We start from the raw sequence: 23194 nt of genomic DNA, 5'->3' as shown, positions 1-23194 counted from the left end.
TGAATCAAATGAACACTTCCTTAATGTTGCTGCCAATCTTATGATTCCATGAAAAGTAACATCTGCAAGTGAATGTGCAGGTATGCGGCTCTTCTTCATTAAATCTAAGTACTTCCCATAAGATGATAGGATCATACGCAGGGCAAGATGTCCTGATAGAAAACTGCATGGTATAGCCATAAGAACACTAAGCTAAAACTCAGCTGGCTTCAATTCAAGTCCTACTTCGTTATGGAATGCATGATCTGGGTCGAGTTAAATCTTAGGATTTAGAGATAGAAGGGAAATGATTATCCAGTCCAACCCCATCATTTTACAGCTGAAGAAACTGAGGCCCAGGGAATTGAAGAGACTTGTCTAAGGCCATCAAATATTAGGAAAAGAGCCAAGATAGAAACTTAGGTGGTCTTATGTCAAGTTCAATGGTACTTCTGCTACTCCACTTCAACTTTCTGAGCCTTGGTTTCTTTGTAAAATGTAGGTATTGAATTAGACTAGACAATCTCTAAGATGGATCCTTTCAAGTGTTATGAGTCTAAGAGAACTTCTTTCTATGCCTGGCACACAGTAAATGCATGATAAATGCTTGTTGACTGTGTGGTGTATTAGACTTCAAGTAGCAGTGTGCTGGTTAATGTTTAACAGCTGGTTCTTTGAAAAGAAAATGTATGCGTGACACTCTGTACTATTAACATTTTCTCCACCACTTTCTTAACTCTAGACCATCAATGAAACAATAAACCAAATCAAAACAATAAATCATTTGTAGAGTTCACCATTTCTGGGATGAAAATTTCACAATGCCATTTCATGCTGACAACTTTAACCATCAGTTCTTGGGAGCCAGTATGAGCTGGCTTCAGCATCCCTTGGCTTTATATAAGGATGACCCCCCATATACTGTGAAAAGACATGAAAAGATATGTTGGCATCTTAAGAAGACACTCTAGTTACAGAAGGTTAATTATTGTTGGAAAAGGAGTTCAGAGACTGAGTCCTATCTCCTGCTTAGCCTCAAAAGGGACTGGATCTCTATGTCATTAGAAAGAGAATTAGGATCCTAAACTCTAATATTCTTTCATGACTATAAGAAAGTCCGAGCAAAAGCAAAATTCCCTTTCTAAGATTTCTTTTCGCTCTTCCAAGCAAGAATGACAGAAAGTTACCTCATCTTTCTTCCCTTCCATCCTTTACAATTTACAATTTGAAACCATGTAATAAGTGAATTCTTGAAAGAACTGGAGAAGCTTGGCTTGAAGAAGTATTAGGAAGAGCATGATCAATATTTCTGAATTTGAAGGACCTCCTTAGACTTATTCTGATTAACCCTAGGAAGAAGAACTAAGACAAATGGAGGCAAACGATAGGAAGGGGAATTATGGGGTTCAAAATAAAGAAGTTTTGAACAATTATGACTAATTTAAAAAAAGAATATCACATATTGCTTCATGTGGTACTGTGTTTCCTGTCACTAAAAGTTTTCCAGTAGAGGCTAGCTCACTAGCTTCCCAGGGATACTGTAGTCAGTACCTACTGCAGGAGTATGCGGTAGGAGGTTGTACTAGGAAAGAAGTCTCTTTCAACTCTTAAGAATCGGTAATTCTGTGACTCCAATTTTCAGTATTTTCATCAATAGAATTATTTTAGCACTTATTGTATGCATAACACTTAAGAGTCCTACAATTTGAAGTAAAAAATAGGGATTTTCCATATGTTTTTAGTAGCCCAGAGGGGAAATAGAATTTTGAGATGATCAGGGACCATATGAGGAAGGCTTTCAAATGCCTTAGAGAAAGTAAGCTGGAGAGTATGAATTGGGAAAATGTGATTGGGAATGTAGAAAGGACAAAGAAAAAACCCAATAAAACATTACAGTCCTTAAGTCAACAATGAAAAGGTGATTTTTCTTTAAATTGGACTTCAGCTGGGATCAGAAATATCACCAAGAGAAATCCAGGGACCCCCACACTCTCAGATCACTCCCTTGTCATGCTCCAGCCCACTTGTTGGGGAGCTCCCTTTGTGGGCTGTGATTAGTTAGCATGTATTATGCATGACTGCTGGACTTTGATTCTGATTGAATGAGAAACCAATGAAGGAGGAGACTACAAGGCAGGAAGCACACATCCTTAGCCACCAGGCTTGGAACAGACTCTAACTGTTCAGGGCAGCCTATTTAGTCCCTTAAGAACAGATGTTTCCTATGGATCTGAACTGATTTCTTTTCTCTGTGTTCTGCAGAGCCTCTCTCTTGAACTTTAGAATACAGCCACTGAAAAGAAAAGCCATGAATAGCAGTCGTAAGGAGTGACTAGTGTACTGACAAGGAGGTTGGAGCCTCAGGGAAACCAGGCAGTAGATGGATGTGTCTCTCTCCAGTGATGACTGCTTATATTAGGCGAAGAGAAGGAAAATACAGGATGCTTTCTTTGTGTATGATATATCAATGAGAGATTCACAGAAATAAGTAAACATGGATCTTAAAAGCTATTTGTTTTACCCTGACCAATCTCCTATAAATAGGATATCTGGATAGCTGTTTTACACTTAAAAAAGAAACGTTATTTTTGTTGCTTGTTTGGTTTTATTTTTGAAGTGAGAGAGGTGAACATGTATATAAGGATGTGTGAGCATGAGCATGAGCATGAGCATGAATGAACATGAGTGCTTTACTTTTAAGTATCTTTGTTGTTGTTCAGTTGTTTCAGTCATGTCCAGCTCTACATGACCCATTTGGGATGTTCTTGGGAGAGAGACTGGAGTGTTTTGCCATTTCCTTCTCCAGCTCATTTTACAGATGAGGAAACTGAGGCAAAAAGGGTTAAGTGTCACTCAGGATCACAAAGTTAGTGTGTCTGAGGCCAGATTTGAACTCAGGTCTTCCTGAATTGGGTTCTCTTGCCACCTAAATGCCCTTCTTAAGTATCTTAAGAACTCAATTAAAGGGAACATTAAAAACTACCCTTGGTCTTTCTATAGATAATAGTCTTTCATAAGATAAATAAAATTCTTCTAAAATTCACTTGCAGCATGATTTATTGGGAGGAGTACTTGACTTGGGCATCAGAAGGCCTGAATTTGAATCCTAGCTCTGTTATGTATGATCTTAGGTTTTTTTTGGTTATTTTATCTATTTTATTTTTAATTTATGAAATAAAACAAGCATTTCCATAACATAGTAGAATAAAAAGATTACATATGAAACTGCAGATTAATTATGTACAACTTGCTATTTCTTTTAAATATATAATAAATTTGTGACGTAAATTTCTTTTTCTCATTTCTCTCCCCACAATGGCTACCATTAGACATAAATGTATGTATACACACACATATGTAAAATCTTCCTTCATATGTCCTATGTGGTTAATTTGGGTATTTATAAGTCAAAATGACTTAGTCACTCAAAATTGTTCTTAAAATAATACTTCTCTTGGTTCTGCTCATTCTGCTCTTCTGATGGTCATCCTTGCAATTTCCAGTTCTTTGCCATCATGAAGAGAGCTGATATAAATATTTTAGAACAAAAAGGTTATTTTTCCTTTTCCCCTAATCATCTTTGGAAATAGAACCTACTAGTGGTATTGCTGGGTCAAAGGGTATAGGCAATTTAATAAGTCTTTGGGCATAATTCCAGATTGCTCTCCAAAATGATTGGATCAATTCACAGTTCTACAACAGCAAATTAGCGTCCCATTTTTTCCACATTCCCCTCCAACATTTGTTACTTTCCCATTCAATCATTTTAGCCAATCTGATTGGTATAAAGTGATATTTCAAGGCTGTTTTAATTTGCATTTGTCTAATCAATAATGATTTAAAGCATTTTTTCATGACTATAAATTGTTTTGATTTCTTCATTGGAAAACTGCCTGTTCATATCCTTTGACCATCTATCAATTAGGGAATGACCCTAATTCTTATAGATTTTATAAAGTTCTTTATATATTTGAGACATGAAATCTTTATCTGAGAAACTGTCTATAAAATTTTTTTCCAACTGAATGAAAAACAGATGCCCACTGTCACCAATATTATTCAATATTGTACTGGAAATTCTAGTAATAGGAATAAGAGAAGAAAAAGAAATAAAAGGAATCAGAATGAACAATGTGATGACATACTTGGAAAATTCCAAAGATACAACTAAAAACTTAACTGCAACAATTAATAAATTTTAGCAAAGTAGCAGGATAAAAAGTAAATCCGCATAAATCACAAGCATTCCTATATATCACAACAAAAACCCTGCAAGAAGAGGTAGTAAGAGATACCCCATTTAAATAGCTCTAGACAGTTTAAAATACCTGGGAGTACACCTGCCAAAACAAACACAGGAACTATAAATAATATTATAAAAAACTTTTTATATAAATAAAACCAGATTTAAATAAATGGAGAAATATTAATTGTTCATGAGTAGGCAGGGCTAATATAATAAAAATGACAATTTTACCTAAACTTATTTATATATTCAGTGCCATCCCAATTAGTTACCAAAAATAATTTTACTGAAATAGAAAAAATAATAACAAAATTCATTGGGAAAAACAAAAAGTCACAATATCAAAGAAAATAATGAAAAAATATAAATGAAGGATCTTAAACTATATTATAAGGCAGTAATTATTAAAACTATCTGGTATTGGCTAAGAAATAGAAAGGTAAATCAATGGAACAGAGTAGACATAATTTGCAGCAGCAAACAAATAGAGTAACCTTGTATTTGACAAGTGTAAAGAGTTACAGTTTTGGAATAAGAATTCATTATTTGGTAAAAATTGTTGGGAAAACTGCAAAGCAGTATGGCAGAAACTGGGCATGGACCAATTACTATTTACCAAGATAAGGTCAAAATGGATATGTGACCTAGATATAAAGATGGATATTACAAGAAAATTCGAAGAACATGGAACATATGACTTATTATACTTATGGATAGATGAACAATTTGTGAATAAACAAGAGAGAATGGGGGCTGAAATGGGTAATTTTGACTACATTAAATTAAAAAGGTTTTATATAAATAAAACAAATGTGGCCAAGAAAACATGAAGAAAATTGGGGGAAAATTTTTATAGACAGTTTCTCAGATAAGAGTATCTTAGCTTTCTGACAAGTTACTTAACCTCTCTGGACTCAGTTTCCTTAGTTGTAAAAAGAAAAAATTTAGGCTAGATGATCTTTAAGATCTCCACCAGTTCTTGATCCAACCATTCTTGAGAGCAATTTGGAACTGCCCAAAGAGTTTATAAAGCTGTGCATACCCTTTGACCCAGCAGTACCAATATTAGGTCTTTTTCCCAAAGAGATCATAAAAAAGGGAAAAGGACCCATGTGTACAAAAATATTTCTTAGTTGCTCTTTTTGTGGTGGCAAGGAACTGGAAACTGAGGGGATGCCCATCAATTGGGGAATGGCTGAACAAGTTGTGGTATGTGAATGTAATGGAATACTATTGTGCTGTAAGAAACGATGAGCAGGCAGATTTCAGAGAAACTTGGAAGGACTTACATGAACTGATATTGAGTGAGATGAGCAGAACCAGGAGAACACTGTACTGTTTTCACTCAACTGTGATAGACTTGACACTTCTCAGCAATACAATGGTCTAAGATAGTTCCAAAGGACTCATGATGGAAAATGCTCTCTAAATCCAGAGAAACAGAACTATGGAATCTAGATGCATATTGAACCATACTATTTCTATTTGGTTTTGTTTTTCTTTTTTGAGGTTTTTCCTTTTTTGCTCTGATTCTTTCCTAGCATGACTAATGCAGAAATATGTTTAATGTGATTATATATATATAAAACCTATATCAGATTGCTTGCTGTCTTGGGGAGGGGATACGGAGGGAGAAAAATTTGAAACTAGAAATCTTATAAAAACAAATGTTGAAAACTATGTCTACATGTAACTAGAAAATAATAAAATACTTTTATGAAAAAAAAAGATCTCCACCAGTTCTAATATTGTCTATTTAGGTAAAAACAATCACAATGGTAATTAATATTAATATAGTGCTTTAAGTTGTGCGAAGTACCTTGTACATATTATCTCATTTGATTCTCTTTAAAATACTGTGAAGTGGTATTATTATTTCACTAAGGAAACTGAAGCTGAAAACATTTATGTGACTTGCCCAGTGTCATACAGTTAGTAAACTTCTGAGGCAGGATACAAATTCAGCACTTTTTCTACCTGACTTTTGTTGGTGTCAGAAGTGGGATTTGAGTGGAGGTCTCTCTGGCTCCAAATCTAGGACTCTTTCCATTTCACCATGCCTTCTCTCGAGGTGATCTAGACTCTGCAGCGGTCTAGGTATCCTGTTTTCTAATTTTTATCCATCTGTTTATAGAGAGGTCCTTTGGGTAATCTATTAATTTAGGCTTCCAATTTTTAGGCAAAAATGAAGCCTTTTAAGTTAACATAATTTTAAAGAATAACAGACCCAAGGGGCCTCTAAAGTCACAGATTCTTAGAGGGTAGTTTTAGAAGGAAGAAGGAAGTAAATAAATATTTATTAAGTGCCTACTATGTCCTAGGCACTTTATAAATATCTCATTTGGTTCTCACAACTCTGGGAAGTAGATGCTATTATTTATTTTTCAGTTGAGGAAAATGAGGCAGACTGAAACAGAGGTCAAGTAAGGGTTACTGTAAGTGTTTGAGGCCAGATGTTTATTAGGTCTTTCTGATTCCAGGTACAGAGTCCTATCTACCATGTCTGGATTTTAGAGATCCTGAAGTCCAGCTACCTGCCTATAAACGGTGTGGGAAAACGCTGCATTATATTGTTTGGAAAACCTTATTAGTTACTATATTATTTAATCTAGCTTTGTAACTAGATATTATTTCAACCTGGAATATCACAATGACCTTGGTGACCCTCCAGGGAAGCAGAAGATAACTGCAAGGAATGTTTTGTATCTACCTAATTCTTAGGTCCACTTACCCAGATCTTGTTTTGGGTCCACCCGAAACCTGTTTAGGGGTTCCCTAATAGCTTGTGTTTTGGCTTTGCTCCAATGTTTTGAATTTTTACATTTGTCTGCTGATATTCATTTCTTTTTCTTTTTCTTTTTTTTTAGTGAGGCAATTGGGGTTAAGTGACTTGCCCAGGGTCACACAGCTAGTAAGTGTTAAGTGTCTGAGGCCAGATTTGACCTCAGGTACTCCTGACTCCAGGACCGGTGCTCTATCCACTGCGCCATCTAGCTGCCCCTGCTGATATTCATTTCAAGTAACATCCTTGTGCTCTTGTTTGAGCTCTATATAATGTAAATCTCAAAGAAACTAGAGAGAAGGAAGCCACACTTTTTTCCAGATCTCTTTCTGATGTCAAATAACTTAAATAAAATTCTTGGGGCAGCTAGGTGGTGCAGTGGATATAGAGTGCTGGGCTTGCAGTCAGGAAGACTCATTTTTCTGAGTTGAAATCTGGCCTCAGACACTTAGTAGCTATGTGACCCTGTGCAAATCACTTAACCCTGTTTGCCTCAGTTTGTTTATCTTTAAGATGAGCTGGAGATGGAAATGGCAAATGTATCTTTGCCAAGAAAACCCCAAATAAGGTCATGAAGAGTCAGACACAACTGAACAACAAATGACAAAACCTTTTCAGGTTTTGAGGTTTGTTCTCAGCCAAGAAAAGGGATTCTCTTTATCCTATCCCATCCCCAACAAGTGTTCATTCAGATTCAGCTTTAAGATCTATGACTGGGAACTCAGTATTTCAGTTGTAGCCTGTTACATTTTTTTTTGACAACTCTAATAATTGTTTGGAAGTTCTTGCTTATTTTGAGCTGAAACTCGTTTCCACGTAACTAGTAGTTATTGATGCTACTTCTGTTGTTTGAGGCCAGGGAGACTAGTTACTTCTTTTCATATGACAATTCTTCAGATATTTGCAGAAAGTTCCCTGAATCCTTTTCTCTAGTTTATCATCCTCTGGTTCTGTTAACAGACTCATGGACCATGAGACTTCTCATTGTCCAATTTGTACTCCCCTACATGTTCTCTAGCTTGTTAATGACTCTTAAAATGTGGAGGTCCTTACAATCATACACGGTCTCCACATGGTGAACAGCACATGTGTAAATGTACAGATAATATATTCTGGAGATTTTTTCCTAATATGAATTGAACTTTACTGTTGAAGGTATTGTCTTTCTTGTCAAGGTCCCATGTCTCCAGACACAGACATGTATGAGAGAGGCCTCAGAAGGGGTTATCAAGGAAGCAATTGACTTTGAGCAGCTTACTACAGGTACCTGCCTGTTTTTCTTTATGCCTCTTGGCTAAGGATTTTTTTTTTTTTACATTTTAAAGCAAAGTTTTTGTTATACTTAAAAATGTAAAAAAAAAACCCCAAATCCAAACCCATTCTTAGCTCTTAGGTTTTATAAAAACAGGCTTGGCTTATATTTGGCCAACAGGTCAAATTGTGTATTGTGGACCCCAGCCAAAGATGTACTGGTAAATGTGTAACAACCAACTCTCTGGGATTAAAAAAATGTACACATAACACACTTTTAAGTTTAGTCTGCATTACTGAAACCTCTCCATTACTTTCCTAAGTCTAGACAGTCAACTAAACAATAAATCAAGCCCTGATTTGTAGTATTTGCCAATTATCTGTCGTGTAAATGCTCATAATGAGAATTTAACAATTGACTCTCTTGAGTTGGTGGGAATTGATTATAGCACCCCTCAATCAGAGCCTTTCCTAGGGACACACACAACAGAGAAGAGTGGAAACACAGACATACGTACAAGGAAAGCCACTGAGGTAATTAGATTTTCTAGAGGCATATTGCTCATCCACTAATAAGTTTTAGTTGATTCTCTAGCTGTCATTCCTTCCAATAAAATACTACAATCATATTTTAAGGCCTATCTTAAGGACACCAGCCCAGAAACTAGGGCTTCTTTAATATTCTACCTAAATTATAAGAAGTCTTCCTTTTACCCCTCTTAATTCCAGTGCCTTCTCTCTGTTAATTATTCCTATTCATCCTGTATATACCTTGTTTTGTATATGTCTGCATGTTGTCTCCTCCATTTCATTGTTTTTTGGGTTTTTTTTTGCAGGGCAAGGGGGTTAAGTGACTTGCCCAGGGTCACACAGCTAGTAAATGTCAAGTGTCTGATGCTGGATTTGAACTCAGGTACTCCTGAATACAGGGCCAGTGCTCTATCCACTGTGCCACCTAGCTGCCCCTCCTCCCACTATTTCTAATCTTTATTCTTCCAAAGTCCAACTTAAATGTCACTTCCTCTATGATGCTTTTTCTTATCTTCTCAGGTAGAAATGATTACTCCCTCCTTGAATTTCTAATGAATAGTGTTTGTCTTCTCCTATATATTATATCATATTTAATTATTTTCTAAGTTATACTTATTGGTATATGGGTCCCATCCTCCTGGATTATAAATTCCTCAAGGGTAGGTTTTATGTTATTTTTCAAATTTGTGTGGCTCTAGGTTCTAGCATACTTTCTTACACATATTGAGCACTTAATCATTGTTTGTTGAATTGAATTAATTGCTTTGAATCTCTTGTTGAATTAGTTGAACTGTTGAGTATGGAAGGAGTTACCTTAGTACTTGGGTTTGTTTTAGGGCTGCTTCAATTTCTAGGATTACAAGGTACAGGATCTAGAATTAGAAGCAGTACCTGCACTGAATATGTGTGAGTGCCTTTGTTTTGGGGAAGAGGAAGAGAAATTCAAGAGATGAAAATAGGTAAGATCAGGGCAGCTTAGGTGGCTCAGTGGATAAAGCACCGGCCCTGGATTCAAGAGGACATGAGTTCAAATGTGACCTCAGACACTTGACACTTACTAGCTGTGTGACCCTGTGCAAGTCACTTAACTCCCATTGCCCCACAAAAAAAAAGAAAGAAAGAAAGAAAATTGGATTATTTTATGATCTTACCTTTTTGGGTGGTGTGAGAGGGAAGGGGGGACTTAGAGGCCATTAGAATCCAATCCCCTCATTTTACAGCTTGGGGATAAAAGCACCAATCCTACTTAGGTTGTTGGGAGGATAAAATGACATAATATTTGTAAAGTGCTTTGCCAACCTTAAAAGTGCTATGTAAATGCTAACTGTTATTGCTATTGTTATTAATTGCAATGATAATAATCCACTGTACCATGCTGCCTCCCAAGCAAGTTAAACCAATACTATGGAGGATCATGATCACCTGGCTAAGAGTGATGTGAAATCACGGCCCGTTTTTGACCAGGGAAGTGACCTGATCCTACCTTTAGCAACAGTATGAAGGATAGACTGGAGAAAAGTGTTTACAAAGAATTAGGAAAGTACTCATAAAGTACCACTTTGCACACAGTGCCCACTAGAGCAAAATACACTAAAGGAATAAGAATTACTTCCTGAAGATCAATTACTTAGATTGCTGAGGCAGTTGGTGGTACAGTGTAGTTAGAAACCTGGTGTTGGAGTCTGGGAGATCTGAGCTCAAATCTGGTCTCAGAAACCGAGTAGTTGTGTGACCCTCAGTTTCCTCAACTGTAAAAAGGGGAATAATACTGTCACTTACCTCATAGGGTTGTGGTGAGGACCAAATCAGATAGTGTTTGTTTAAAAAAAAAAAAAGCACTTAGCACAATGCCTTATCTCTAGTAGGTACTATATAAATGCTTATTGCCTTGCCTTCCCCCACAGGTTAAATATTCTTGGGCCCCAGGTCAGCCTGGGGAAAGTGTTAACTGCAATGAAGGACAAAGAAAGCAGTGCCAGATAGGGGCCTCCTCTCCTCTCCCTAGGTGTAAAGTTATCCCCAAGTAGTATGGGAGATCTATTTATTTTGCAATTACCAAAGGATATGGTAATTTTCTGAAATTTTGGCAGAGGGTCCCAGACTTTCCAGTTACACCACTAGTAGGACATTAAAGGATTTCATATCTGGAAAATCTGGCTGTTGTTGTTGGGCTCTTGGGCCCCTGAGATGAGCTGGGAGGGAGAGAAAGCCAGAAGCTTTTTGGTAACAATTAAATCTCTGGATTTACATAATGTGACCTCCAATGTGTGGGGCATTGTTTGGCAGTTGGCTTTGCTATGAATGCCTGGGGCAGAATACCAAAGGAAAAACTACACTTTGAGAGCATTCTTAGGACAAACCTGAGAGAACTAGCTGGCTAATGCAAAGACATTCCAAACAAATACAGGCTGGCTTAAGGAATATGAAAAGCTGGCAAGAGCCCTCAGTTGGCCTGAAAAGAGTGAGTGGTGCTTCATTTTACTAAGGGATTTGGGGGTCTATAATGAAGTATACATGGTATTTCCCATGGGGTTTGGTGTATAGCTTGAGATAGTCACACAGACGGGCGGGGGAAGTACATCAGAACAGAGATCCTGGACCTCTGGGGCCCAACAGGATGCAAATGATTTGACAGCATATAAATGACTCTGCAGAAACACAGCCAAAGTTCCCAGAGTAAAAAAATTTCCATTCCCATCCATATAAAAGACATGGCTACAAAGTAACAAGATTAATTTTCTTGTGTGGCTTGTAAACTGGTTCCCAAGAAAGGAGTTTATTTTAAAAAAATGTTTTCACCAATGGCAGCATCATTGCAGTAGGTCAATAGCCTCCCATGGCAACAACTTTGAGAATGCTGACTTGGAGGTATGATTTCGAATTCGTTTGAAATCTCATTATTTTATAGTTTCACCTCATTCATGGGACCATTACTCAGAAGAAATAAAAGTCTTCTGATGTCTGAAGATTCGAATCCTTCTAATTGCTAACGCCTTCTCTTCAAATCCCTCCCCCAAAAGAAATTAGTTTTTACATATATATTTTGTACTCTCTCTAGATATGTGTGTGTATATATATGTATGCATACATATATATATATTCATATACACACACATCTTTCTCCCAGATAGAATGCAAGCTTCTTGAGGGCAAGGATTGTTTATTTCTTTATATCTACAGAATCTAGTACAGAACCTGACACATAATAAATGCTTAATAAATATTGTTGATGGCCTCAGGAAGAGAAGGAGGGGTGGGAGAGGGCAGAGCAGCTAGGCCAACTATAGGAAGAAAAAGAATAAAAAAGGAAAAAAGACAGATTTTTTAATCGTTTCAATGAACCATGAACCAGACAAGAAAACAGAAGACTTTATTATTCTTATAGTGGGCATAAGTGCCTGTGGTTTTTTGGGGGGAAATGGGGATTGTTGACTGGGAGTAGTTATAAACTTACTCAGGCTATTAAAATACTGCTCCAGAGCTGACTGTCTGGCTGCCTGGCAGTGAGTCCCTCTTCTGTTCAAATTTAGGGCATTATGTGATCACTCCTTTAAACTATGTGAAGTATTGTGCTCAGCTTTATCGTGTATTTCTGGGCTGGCAGGAACTGAATTCTCTGCAAAGCCAGAGCTTTCCAACTCACTTTCCAGAAGAAAGAGAACACATTTCAGTGACCTTCTTTGGTTGGGATAAAGTACAATACTGATGAGCCTTGAAGGACTTAACCTGTGCCTTCTAGTTCACAGAACAAGAGGGAGCAGAAGGAGGTGCTAGAGTCACTCCTGGTGAGTATTAATACCAAATGTGACTAGGAAAGGGGTCTTAATCATGAGTGAAATTTGAAATACATGCAGGCCCAAAACATTTCTGAAGAAAGCTGAGGAAACTAAAATCCCCTTTATCAGGTAAGTCATGTGTCTCCTAACTAGTAATATTCCCCAAGATAATAAGGGGGTAGTTCTAAAAAATCTGTTCCAGTATATATTTTAAAAACTATTAACCATATTTGCATTTATTTACAAGTTAATTCTGGATTAGATTCTAAACTAAACCAAGGAAACAGACTTTAAAAATTCTATTAAATGGAGTTTTAAGTACTGTGGCAAGAAACCATTAGCCTCTTTCCATTTTGGTTTCATAGGACAACTCTTTTATCAAAAAAAAATTAGAAAGAAAAGAAGGAAGAGATAAAAAGGAAAATGATACACACACAAACACTAAGAAAAAAAAAGGTCCTTAAGTAATAAAATCAGTGTCCAAGAAAAACATTTAGTTTGAAAAAAGGGTTGAAAAATGTAGCCTTGGAGAGACCACTGCTTACATGGGATTGTTCAACAAATTCCTGTTGTGTGAGGTTTGGCATATACTTTCTAAAAATATAAGCAACTGGGGAAACTAGACAAAGCCCAGGTCTTGGACCAAATGAGGCACGCAGTGTGAATCTGTTAGTGATTATATCCATAATGAAATATGTGCCCAAATTTAGCAGTGCAAAATCTAATACAATATGAAAAACACAGCATGCACAGTCCTTACCATAATATATAGCCAACAGCAAAGGTGCACACTGCAGCAAGTCCACAGCTCCTGCTGGGATACTGATGATGCGATGTCCTCATCTCGATTAATATAAACGGCAGCACTGTTGTATGCTAAAACAAAAAGACCCAAAAACAAAAACAACCACCAGGTGAGACAGCTCATTGTCACTACATCTTGAACTATTCTTCAGTGGCACTTGGAGGAGTATATATTCCTAGCCAAATAAAAGCAAGGGATCAACAAAGTATGGAATTCTAAAGGGATGAGATAGACTTAACCACCTATAAGGAATTTTGGTTTTGTTTTACTTACTATTTTTGAAGCTTTTCTGTAGCAAGAAACAAGATGTTGAAATGAATGTCCTTATTCTATATCATCCAAAGGCTAGTCTTAATGCATTGACCCTCGCTTAGGTAGAATGATGCTTAACATGTGGAACGTATAGTTATAGCACTTAGTCATATTCCATTACTCTGACCAACACAATGACCAATAGTGATTCCAGAGGGATGATGATGAAGAATACTACTGTGGGTCAAGAGTGAATTTCAAAAGCTGGTTGAGCAGAGGAGAAAGCTGGAAAAAGGTGAGTCTCCCTCTTGAGTCTCTGTGAGGATTACATTATAAAGATTTAAATTAGGGAACCAGCATTGAATTTATGCATGAAGGTATTTTGGTTGAAATGTATCTCAGAAATTAAGAATAAAGTCAATAAAAATGGGGTGAAACCAATCACAAGCTATTGGAAACCCAAAATACAAGGTTTGGGTGGACCCCAAACAAGACCTGAGTGAGCAGACCGAAAACAAATGTTTTGGGTGGATTCAAGCATTTCTGGCATAGGTCTTCAGCTTCCCTGGAGCATTTCTGAGGTCAGCCTGTCCTCTACTGTAAGCTTTGGGTTAGACAATTTCTAGCCACATAAAGGTAGCTTAAAATAGTATTAATAAATAAAAAAGTATTTCCCCCACACTGTCTAACCTCTGACAAAGAGGTGATGGACTAGATATGCAAATTGAGAAGCATTTTGGAAATGACCAATTCGAGAATTGGTGTTGCAATTTTTTTTTCCCAAGGGAGGAGAGGGGGAAAAGTAGGAAGAAAAGTAAATGAAGGCTTATTGAAAAAATAATTTTAAAAAGTCTATAGCAAGAGCAATTTGGAATTATGCCCAAAGGGCAATAAAGCTGTGCATACCCTTTGACCCAGCAATTCCACTTTTAGGTCTTTTGCCCAAAGAAATCATGGAAGGGGGAAAGGGACCCACATGTACAAAAATATTTATAGCTGCTCTTTATGTGGTGGCAAGGAATTGGAAGTTGAGGGGGTGCCCATCAATTGGGGAATGGCTGGACAAGTTGTGGTATATGAATACAATGGAATACTATTGTGCTGTAAGAAATGATGAGCAGGAAGAGTTCAGAGAAATCCGGAGGGTCTTACGTAAGCTGATGATGAGTGAGATGAGCAGAACCAGAAGAACACTGTACACAGTATCATCAACATTGAGTGTTGACCTACTGTGATGGACTATATTCTTCTCACCAATGCAATGGTACAGAAGAGTTCCAGGGAACTCATGATAGAAGAGGATCTCCAAATCCAAGAAAAAAAAAGAAAGAAAGAACTGTGGAGTATAGATGCTGATTGAACCATATTATTTCTTTTGTTTTGGGTGCTCTTGTTTTTTTTTCTATTTTGAGGTTTTGCATCACTGCTCTGATTTTTTCTCTTGTAACAGGATTAATGCAGAAATAGGATTAATGTTATTATGTGTATATATATGTGTGTGTATATATTTATATCTATATGTATATGTATAGAGATATATAGATATAACCTATATCAGATTAACTGCTGTCTAGGGGAGGGGGGAGGGAGAAAAATCTGAAATTGTAAAGCTTGTATAAACAAAAGTTGAGAACTATCTTTACATGTAACGGAAAAAATAAAATACCTTATACATTAAAAAAAAAGTCTATAGCACCCCCAAAGAAGCCATTGTCCTAGGAACTGAAAGCTGGAGAATACATGGACAATTCTGAGAGGTCTTTGGAACTGAGTTAACTGCAAGAGGCTTAAAACTGTTCCTACCTCAGGATAGAACCATTTTGAGTTTATCTCCCCCATTAAATGATAAATTCCTTCAGGGCAGGGATTATCTTTGCCTCTTTTTGTATCCCCAGTGGTTAACACAGTGCCTGGCACATAGTTGGCACTTAAATGTTTATTGAACTGAACTGAATTATGGATACATGATCAGTAGTTTTAATTCCTTTCACCTGCTCATAAGTTAGGAGGGCATCTTTGTTTTATCTGTGGTGTGATGTTCCATGGAGAAAATTCTTAACTTGGTATTTACTCAGTGAAGTTTTTCAAACATTCATTGGTATTAGAACTGAATGGAAACAGGTGGTAGGTATGCCTTGGCGAGCAAAAAAGATCTTTGAGAGATCAAACAGTACAGCTTTGGAAGAACTTATTGTTTATTTTTATAGAAAAAAGAATGAAATTATTTGAGTAGGAAATAATAAAACAGTGAAAAAACCTCTGGCTCACAGATATAACAGTGCTCTGGATAACTTCTGAGTCTCAAAATATTAGTAATTAATGTCTGGCATTCAGAGAATGTCAGGTGGGTAACAGAACTTAGGAGAGTTTTCTACTTTTTCTTTTAGCAGCTTTTTGGAGGTGGTATAGTTGCCCTTTAAACAGTATAATCGGCTTTGAAGGAAATCTTGGGGGAGTTTACATTTCTGCTATTTTGGAGGTATGAGCAGGCTACAACCCATGATAAATAAGAAATGGTGAAGATGTGATTTAAATGTATAAACAAAGAAATATATAACAAATGAAGAAGGATCACAAAGGAGATCCAATGGATAGCCTGGGGTCTTACTCTGGTAGCCTTGTTGTGTAGCCCTCTAGTGATGTAATTATGGGAAATCTAGGGACTAGAGAAGCATAGAGTCAGGCATAGATGGATTGTGATCCACACACCTAGGGCAGCAGATATAGTGCTGGACCTGGTGGCAGGAAGATCTAGGTTCAAATCTGACCTCAGACATTTAAAAGCTATATGACCCTGGGCAAGTCACTTCACCTTCGTCTAACTCAGTTTCCTCAACTGTAAAAAGGGGATAACTACAGTACCTACTTCTTAGGGTTGTTGTGAGGATCAAATGAGAATGTCTGTAAAGCACTTAGTCACAGTGTCTGGTACATAGCAGTTCTTAGGGAAAGGGAAAAAAGGAAAAGGGAAAGAAAAAACCCCAAATCAAACCAAATTGATTAAACATGGAAGGTAATATTGTACCTCATGGTATACATACTCTAAAGATCATGATGTTAAAGATAGGGATATTTTGGAAGGGTTTCATCCTAAAAAAAAATCTTGAAGTTCTACCAGGTACATCCAAAGGGCAAAACTGAAGGGAAAACCATCTTATAGAGTTATTGAATATTAAAACTAGAAGACATTAAAAGATCAAAGATTTAGAGCTAGAAGGTCATTTACTTCAATCCCCTCATATAACAAATGAGGAAACCAAGGACTGGAAAGGTAAATGACTTGCCCAAAGTCATATAGCTACTTAGTTGTAGAAGTAGGACTTAGAACCCAATTATCCTGGCTCCTAGTCTAGTGTGTGCTCCATTTCCTGATTTTCAATGAGTTCAAACAACCAACAGGAATATTCTTCAGTTTTTCAGGCAACTATCCAGCTTGTTGGCTGATGGTCTTGCTGTCCTTCAGATTTCATAATTGGAAGGGACTTTGTATAAATTCCCTATGCCAAACAGTAAATTCACCAGGAAAAGGCAAAGTCTTCAAATGGACAGAGAGGATTTGTTACCATCACAAAAAAGCTGTTCAAGTTACTCATCTCATCAGTTAAACAAAAGTTGTGTGGAGGAATTAGGAGGGTGGGAGATTGGGGTTTGGGTAGGTAGAGAAATGGGGGAGCGCTTCCAAGTTCCTAGGACCTAAAGAGCATATATATACTCCAAAAAAACAAGCTCATAATGAAAATTACAGGTTGCCCCAGCCAAAGAATTCATCATGAAGGAACCAGAAAACTGGTTCTAAATGTCTCCATACTTAGGTAGGCTGGTCCTTGGAACAAAGATACTGTCTGAGACTCTACTTGAATACTTTTTAGCTTGGCAGGCACTAAGAGAGTTTGTGTCCTTCAGGCATAGCTTTCAAGAACCAAGAGTCACTTCCACACTTAAATGAATGAAGCATTAGAGTAGAACTTATCTATTGTTACATAGAGCGATGAAAAACTACGTTACAGCCATCTCTAATCATTGCTTGAGAAAAGTTTATTTAATGCCCTTATACAGTTACTTAACTGTAATTTCAAAAGTACTGAAAGAGGTTCTGGGTGGCCCCAGAGAACTAGGTACACTGTAGAGTAATTGTAAATAGACCAATTTAGACTAACAATCAGGACTCTCCAAAGAAAGGACCACCTAGGAATGTAGTGGATTCTTTACTCTGAGAGTTCTTTACACAAAGGCTTGATGAGCACTTGTCAGATATGTTATAGAGGGGGTTCTTGTATAGGTCCAGATTGGAGATAGTTTCTGAAGCTCCTTCTAAATGAGATTCTATGGGTCTCTGACCCATAAGAATTTGTAAACTCAGAAAAAGCTGCAACAGCTTGACAGGCTAATGTTATGCATCTCCAGGTATCAGTATCACATTCAGAATTAGCTCCAGGTTTAGAGCATTCCACAGACACAGGTCTGTTTCTCCTTCCAAGGAGAAATCCTACAGCTTAGTCATTGTAGGGGGAGAAATTCAGGCAGTCACACCCAGAAGATGAACCAACTCAATGAAGGGGAGTTGGGAGAGGGCTAAATTTGTACTGTGTATTAAAAAAAAATTTTTTTTCAGTAGACTTTCTTAAGGAAACCCACTAGATTCTGTTTGCGCAGAAGAGACATTGGATCTGTTGCCTATCACTGACTGGGTTAACTATCTATTAGTCTTAAAACAAACAAAAATATTTAGAAGAGAAAACCTGATTTTGATCATGTTCTTTCATAAGGTCCATTATTCTTCTGAGTAAATCCAGTTAGTAGAAAGAGTAGCCTTGCACACAGTAGGTGCTCAGTAAGTATTTATTGAATGACAACAATTCAAAACAGCAATATTAAATGGGCTAGAATGTCAGCACAAAGTTCCAAGCCAGGTAGATGCTTATATCAAGACCTAGTCTGTTAAGATTTCCTTAGTCATGTACTCTCTAGTTTCCAGGTGACTAGGACAAGTGACTAATATAGACTCAATCAGTATAAAGAAGGCCAGGAAGTCATGGGAGAACCAGTTCTCTTGAGAATTTTACTCACAACTGTTTCTTGTCTTGTTGACCTGACTTCATCTTTTATATTCCTTAAGAAATTGGCAGCTGGAAATTATGAGGTCTCTCCAGGATCTATAACTAGAAATCTTGGTGCCTGGACCAGGAAACAAAGGTAGGATACAGGGTGAGAAGTTCCAAATGGGCTCTCAAATCAACTGTGTATCAAGAACCCTAACACGATCCCCCACAGGAAGAGATCCTAGAACTGCCATCTGGTAGCTTTCTAGTTTACCTAATTATTCTTACTAGGTAGTTGTTATTCTGCTGAGAGAATTAAATTCCCATCAGAATTTAAATTGCACAATCTTTAAAATAACTATATAAAATTTTTCTATCTTCTAAATTTTGTTGCTCTTGGACAGAGACATCTCCTACATATAGCCCTGGTCTCTTTACATAACAAGAACAACATTTTTTAGACCTTACTATGTGTCAGGCACTGTGCTAGGTGCTTTATGATTATCTTATTTGATCCTCACAACAACCATGGAAATGAAGTGCTATGATTATTCCCATTTTACAAGTTAGGAAACTGAGGCAGATAGAGGTTAAGTGACTTACCTAAGGTCACACAGCTAATATGAGTCTGAGATCAAATTTAAACTCGGGTCTTCCTGACTCCAGGTCCAGTGCTCTATCCACTGCACCACTCAGGCACCACTCACTGAAGTTCTAAGCTGGGTGACTACAAAGATGATGATACTCTTAATAGTAACAGGCAAGCCCAGAAGAGTATATTCCAGGCATAGGAGAGAGTATATGCAAAGGTATGGAAGCAGGTGATTGCTAGGCCAACAAAATATGGGCTCTGGCAGATCCCATTCCAAACTAGAAAGACTCTGAGTATGGGCCCAGGGATGACTCTTGTTCAAGGATCATCAGTTGGGCTAGATTCAAAGAAATGTCACCAGGTGGCCCATAGGCTAATGAATGATTTAGCCTTGGAAACTCTAAAAGACTATTTATTGTAATAGGGTTGTAATTGGTTTTGATACAATTTGATAGAATACCCCCTACACAGTAAATCATATGTCTGTGAAGAATTAGAATCTCAATAAAGAATGATTTAAAGTGACTCAGGGATGATGCTTGAAATAAGCAGGACCAGTTACAAATCACTGACTGAGCCTAATCTTTGGAAGAGTGTTCTGATTTTCCAAGGAAATGGAAACTGATTGGATTGTGGGTTTGGGGTTGGGGAGGCATTGAGGGAGAGGGAAGAAGGGAGGATGAGTCTAAGGTTTAGAATCTGAGTAACTAAAAGGTTGTTAAATGCTTGAAAGAGAACTTTGGAGGAAGACTGGCTTTAGAGGGGAAGATAATGAATTTTGCTCTGGGCACATCCGTGTCATTTTGACCTTAAAGAGTTTGTTCCTTGAATATAATGGATGGAAGGCTTCGGTTGACCTGAGTGATTGGCCTATTAATGCTGTTCTGAAGGATGGTAACACTTAAAAAAATGTGGACTGACTTGGTGTCTGATAAATGTAAGGAAAAATATGAGCTGGAGTTCTGGCTGTACTCAATTCAGCCCCTCTTCCCTCCCAATCAGAATAGGAAGCCATAGAAATGGCCAGCTTCCTCCATTTCCCCTTGATTTTCCCACCTTGCATCCAGCTCCCAAGAAGAGGAGATGACTTCTACACCTTCCACTTTTCCAATCTCCTCTTCCCTCTCTAGCAACCACAATCACTGCTGTACCCTTACTCCCAGTCTCTACCAGACTCATGCTGTGCTTAAACTGCTGTCCCTATGTTCAATCACATATCCCTCTAAGACCAAAGAGAATGGCTACATGGGGATAGAGCAGATCAAAGGCAGAAGTGGAGAAAGGGAGAAATGGAGGGTAGAGAGGTGAAAAAGAAGAATAATGATTACTTCTATTTCTAACACTTTCTTCACAGCCCTGTGAAGGAGGAAATAATAAAAACGAATATTTCTTTAGTCTTAAGGTTTGCAGAGCAGTAAGTCAATACATGATCTCATTTGACCCTCCCAAACAACCCTGAGAGGCAGGCATGCAGGTATTATTATTACTATAATTTAACAGATGAGGCAATGGAAGTGAATGCTAAGTGACTTCCCCATGGTTACACTACTATTAACTGTCAGAGATGTGATATGAACTCATGTTTTCCTGAGTCCCAAGTCCAATTTTCAATGTGTAAGTTTTCTTACCCCAATTTCAAAGATAGAAAATATTGAGGCTCAGGTGGGGTTAAAGATTTGACCAGGATCAACCAAGAATAATGGGGATAGGTAGGTATATGGGAGGGCAGCTAGGTGGTGTAGTAGATAGAGAATAGAGCCCTGAGTCAGTAAGACCTGAGTTCAAATCCAGCTTTAGATACTGTGTCACCCTGGACAAGTCACTTAATCCTGTTTACCTCAGTTTCCTCATCTGTAAAATGAGCTGGAGAAGGAAATGGCAAACCACTCCAGTATCTTTGCCAGGAAAACCCCAAATGGGATCATGAAGGGTCAGACTCAACTGAAATGACTGAACAATAACAACAGGCCACATTTGGAGCTCCCCACCCTAAGGTGACATGTTAATGTTCAGGGCTAAATAGATGTTTTTTTAAAATAACATCATAGGAATATATAGGAAAAGATTTGCATGCGGGGCTTTACTAAGTGCTAAGAAAACTCCTGGGCACAGGTATATTTTGTCTTAATTTGTTATAATAGATAGGATGTACAAAGTGCTTTAAGGTTCATAAAGTGCTTTACAAACATTATCCAAATATTTTCACAACCACCCTGGGAAAAGGGGAAGTACCCATTTTACAGGTGAGGAATCTGGGGCAACAGAGAGGTTAAGTGACTTGCCCAGAAACATAGCCAATAAGTGTTTGAGGCAGAATTTACATTCAAGACTTCCTCACTTTAAGTCCAGGGCTATATCTACTGCATCACCTAGCTTCCAATCTTTAAGTTCAGGGGCGGGGGGTGGGGGGCAACTGTGTATTGTAGTAAGTTCTGTGTATAACATATGACCAAGGTCAAATTACAGACCATATATAATTTGACACTGAATTAATGACATCAAACACTTGACAGGAGTCATTAAGATCTGGGCTGAAGGAACATCACATAAGGAGAGTGAATAACTCTAAAGTGAGAACAATCTTAATGTAAATTCTGGGTGGCTGGTGCTTCTCCTCTTAGAGATGACAACAGGCACCCTGGGTAGCTCCAGGACAAAGGAAGAAATTCTGCTGTGGGCTCCTGGAAAACCATGATGCCTAGGGCTAGACACCTGATTTCAACCAGTAAGGGTACTTATTATTTCATTAATCAAAAAAGATGAAACGATCTATACTTGATCAGTTCAGAAGGTGCTTTCCCCTTAAATGCAGAGATAGGTACTCTTGTTTGGGGTGTTGTTTCTGCTCTTTTTTGGTTAACACAGGGTATCTCTTCTTAACAACTGAGATATTTCTTATTTCTCCACTAACTAGATGCAGCTTTCTCCTATCCTGTACACCTCACACCCCCCTTAGGGGCTGAGATGCTGGTTTTATCTTGATTCTGGATCTCTTCTGAGCCCGTCAAAGCATTTTTTTGCTACTGGTTTTTGTAAGATAAATACCTATCTCAGGAACTTGTACAGAGACCACTAACATTTCTTACAGGCAATCAAAACACAGAGAGATGCCCTTTATAGCAGGTAGTTTCATCTACATAATAAAGTTCACGATGGTGACCTAGAAGTTTATAACTCTCCATGTTAGTGAAAATAAAATAAAAATAAAAAATAGATAACAAAATAAAACCTGACATTTTTATAGTGCTTCAGGGTTACAAAGCACTCTACATATATTATTGCATTTGATTTTCACCATAACCTGTGAGATAGTGCGTAAATATTGCTATCTTCCTTTTTTTCAGATAAGAAAACTAAGCGGTTAAGTTATTTGCTCAAGTTGCATGCAACTATTAATCAATACCAATCAATGAACATTTATTAAGAGCCCACTACGTGCCAGGTACTGTGCTAAGTGCTAGGCATACAAAAAGAGGCAAAAACCCCACCCCTGCCTTCAAAGAACTTACATAGGGGGAGAAAACACAAATATATACAAAGCAAGTTATTTCCAGGATATTAGGAAATAATTAACAGAGAGAAAACACCAAGATTAAGTTGCAGAGCTCCCATTTTCTACTTCCAAGTCCAGGGTTCCATCCATGTTCCAACTATAATCTGTGGCAAAAAGATGTTATCTGTGACAGCTACTGGAAGGTAGATTTAAAAAGTGAGATAGGTACAAAAACAACCCAAGAGGTAATAACAATGAAGAAAGGAAGAAGGCGAAAATGCTGTTAGGAGAAGTAGCATAGAGGACAGCCGCTTCCATAGGTGCAGTAGCATAACTGATGTAAGTGGGTGATGGGCTGAATAATTTTTACAGCTTTTTGTCTTTGCAGAGGGGTTTGACTTTAAAGTATTTAGGATGTTATTGTGCAACAATACTGGTTGAAGCCTCC

General features: G+C 37.6%; 1 protein-coding gene across 2 annotated transcripts in view; it reads right to left on the bottom strand.

The window, feature by feature from the left end:
* The window catches only part of AIG1 (androgen induced 1), a 327250-nt gene that overhangs the window by 26010 nt on the left and 278046 nt on the right, over positions 1 to 23194 (bottom strand). For both annotated transcript variants that reach the window (XM_044004057.1, XM_044004058.1), the window contains one exon: positions 13326 to 13441. In XM_044004057.1, coding sequence (XP_043859992.1) covers positions 13326 to 13441 — 116 coding nt within the window. The remainder of the gene's footprint in view (positions 1 to 13325; positions 13442 to 23194) is intronic.

The sequence above is a fragment of the Dromiciops gliroides genome, chromosome 4 (genome assembly GCF_019393635.1).
Source record: "Dromiciops gliroides isolate mDroGli1 chromosome 4, mDroGli1.pri, whole genome shotgun sequence".
Classification (NCBI taxonomy): domain Eukaryota; kingdom Metazoa; phylum Chordata; class Mammalia; order Microbiotheria; family Microbiotheriidae; genus Dromiciops; species Dromiciops gliroides.
Note: the sequence above shows the minus strand (reverse complement) of the source record. Positions and strands in the feature narration are given on the sequence as shown.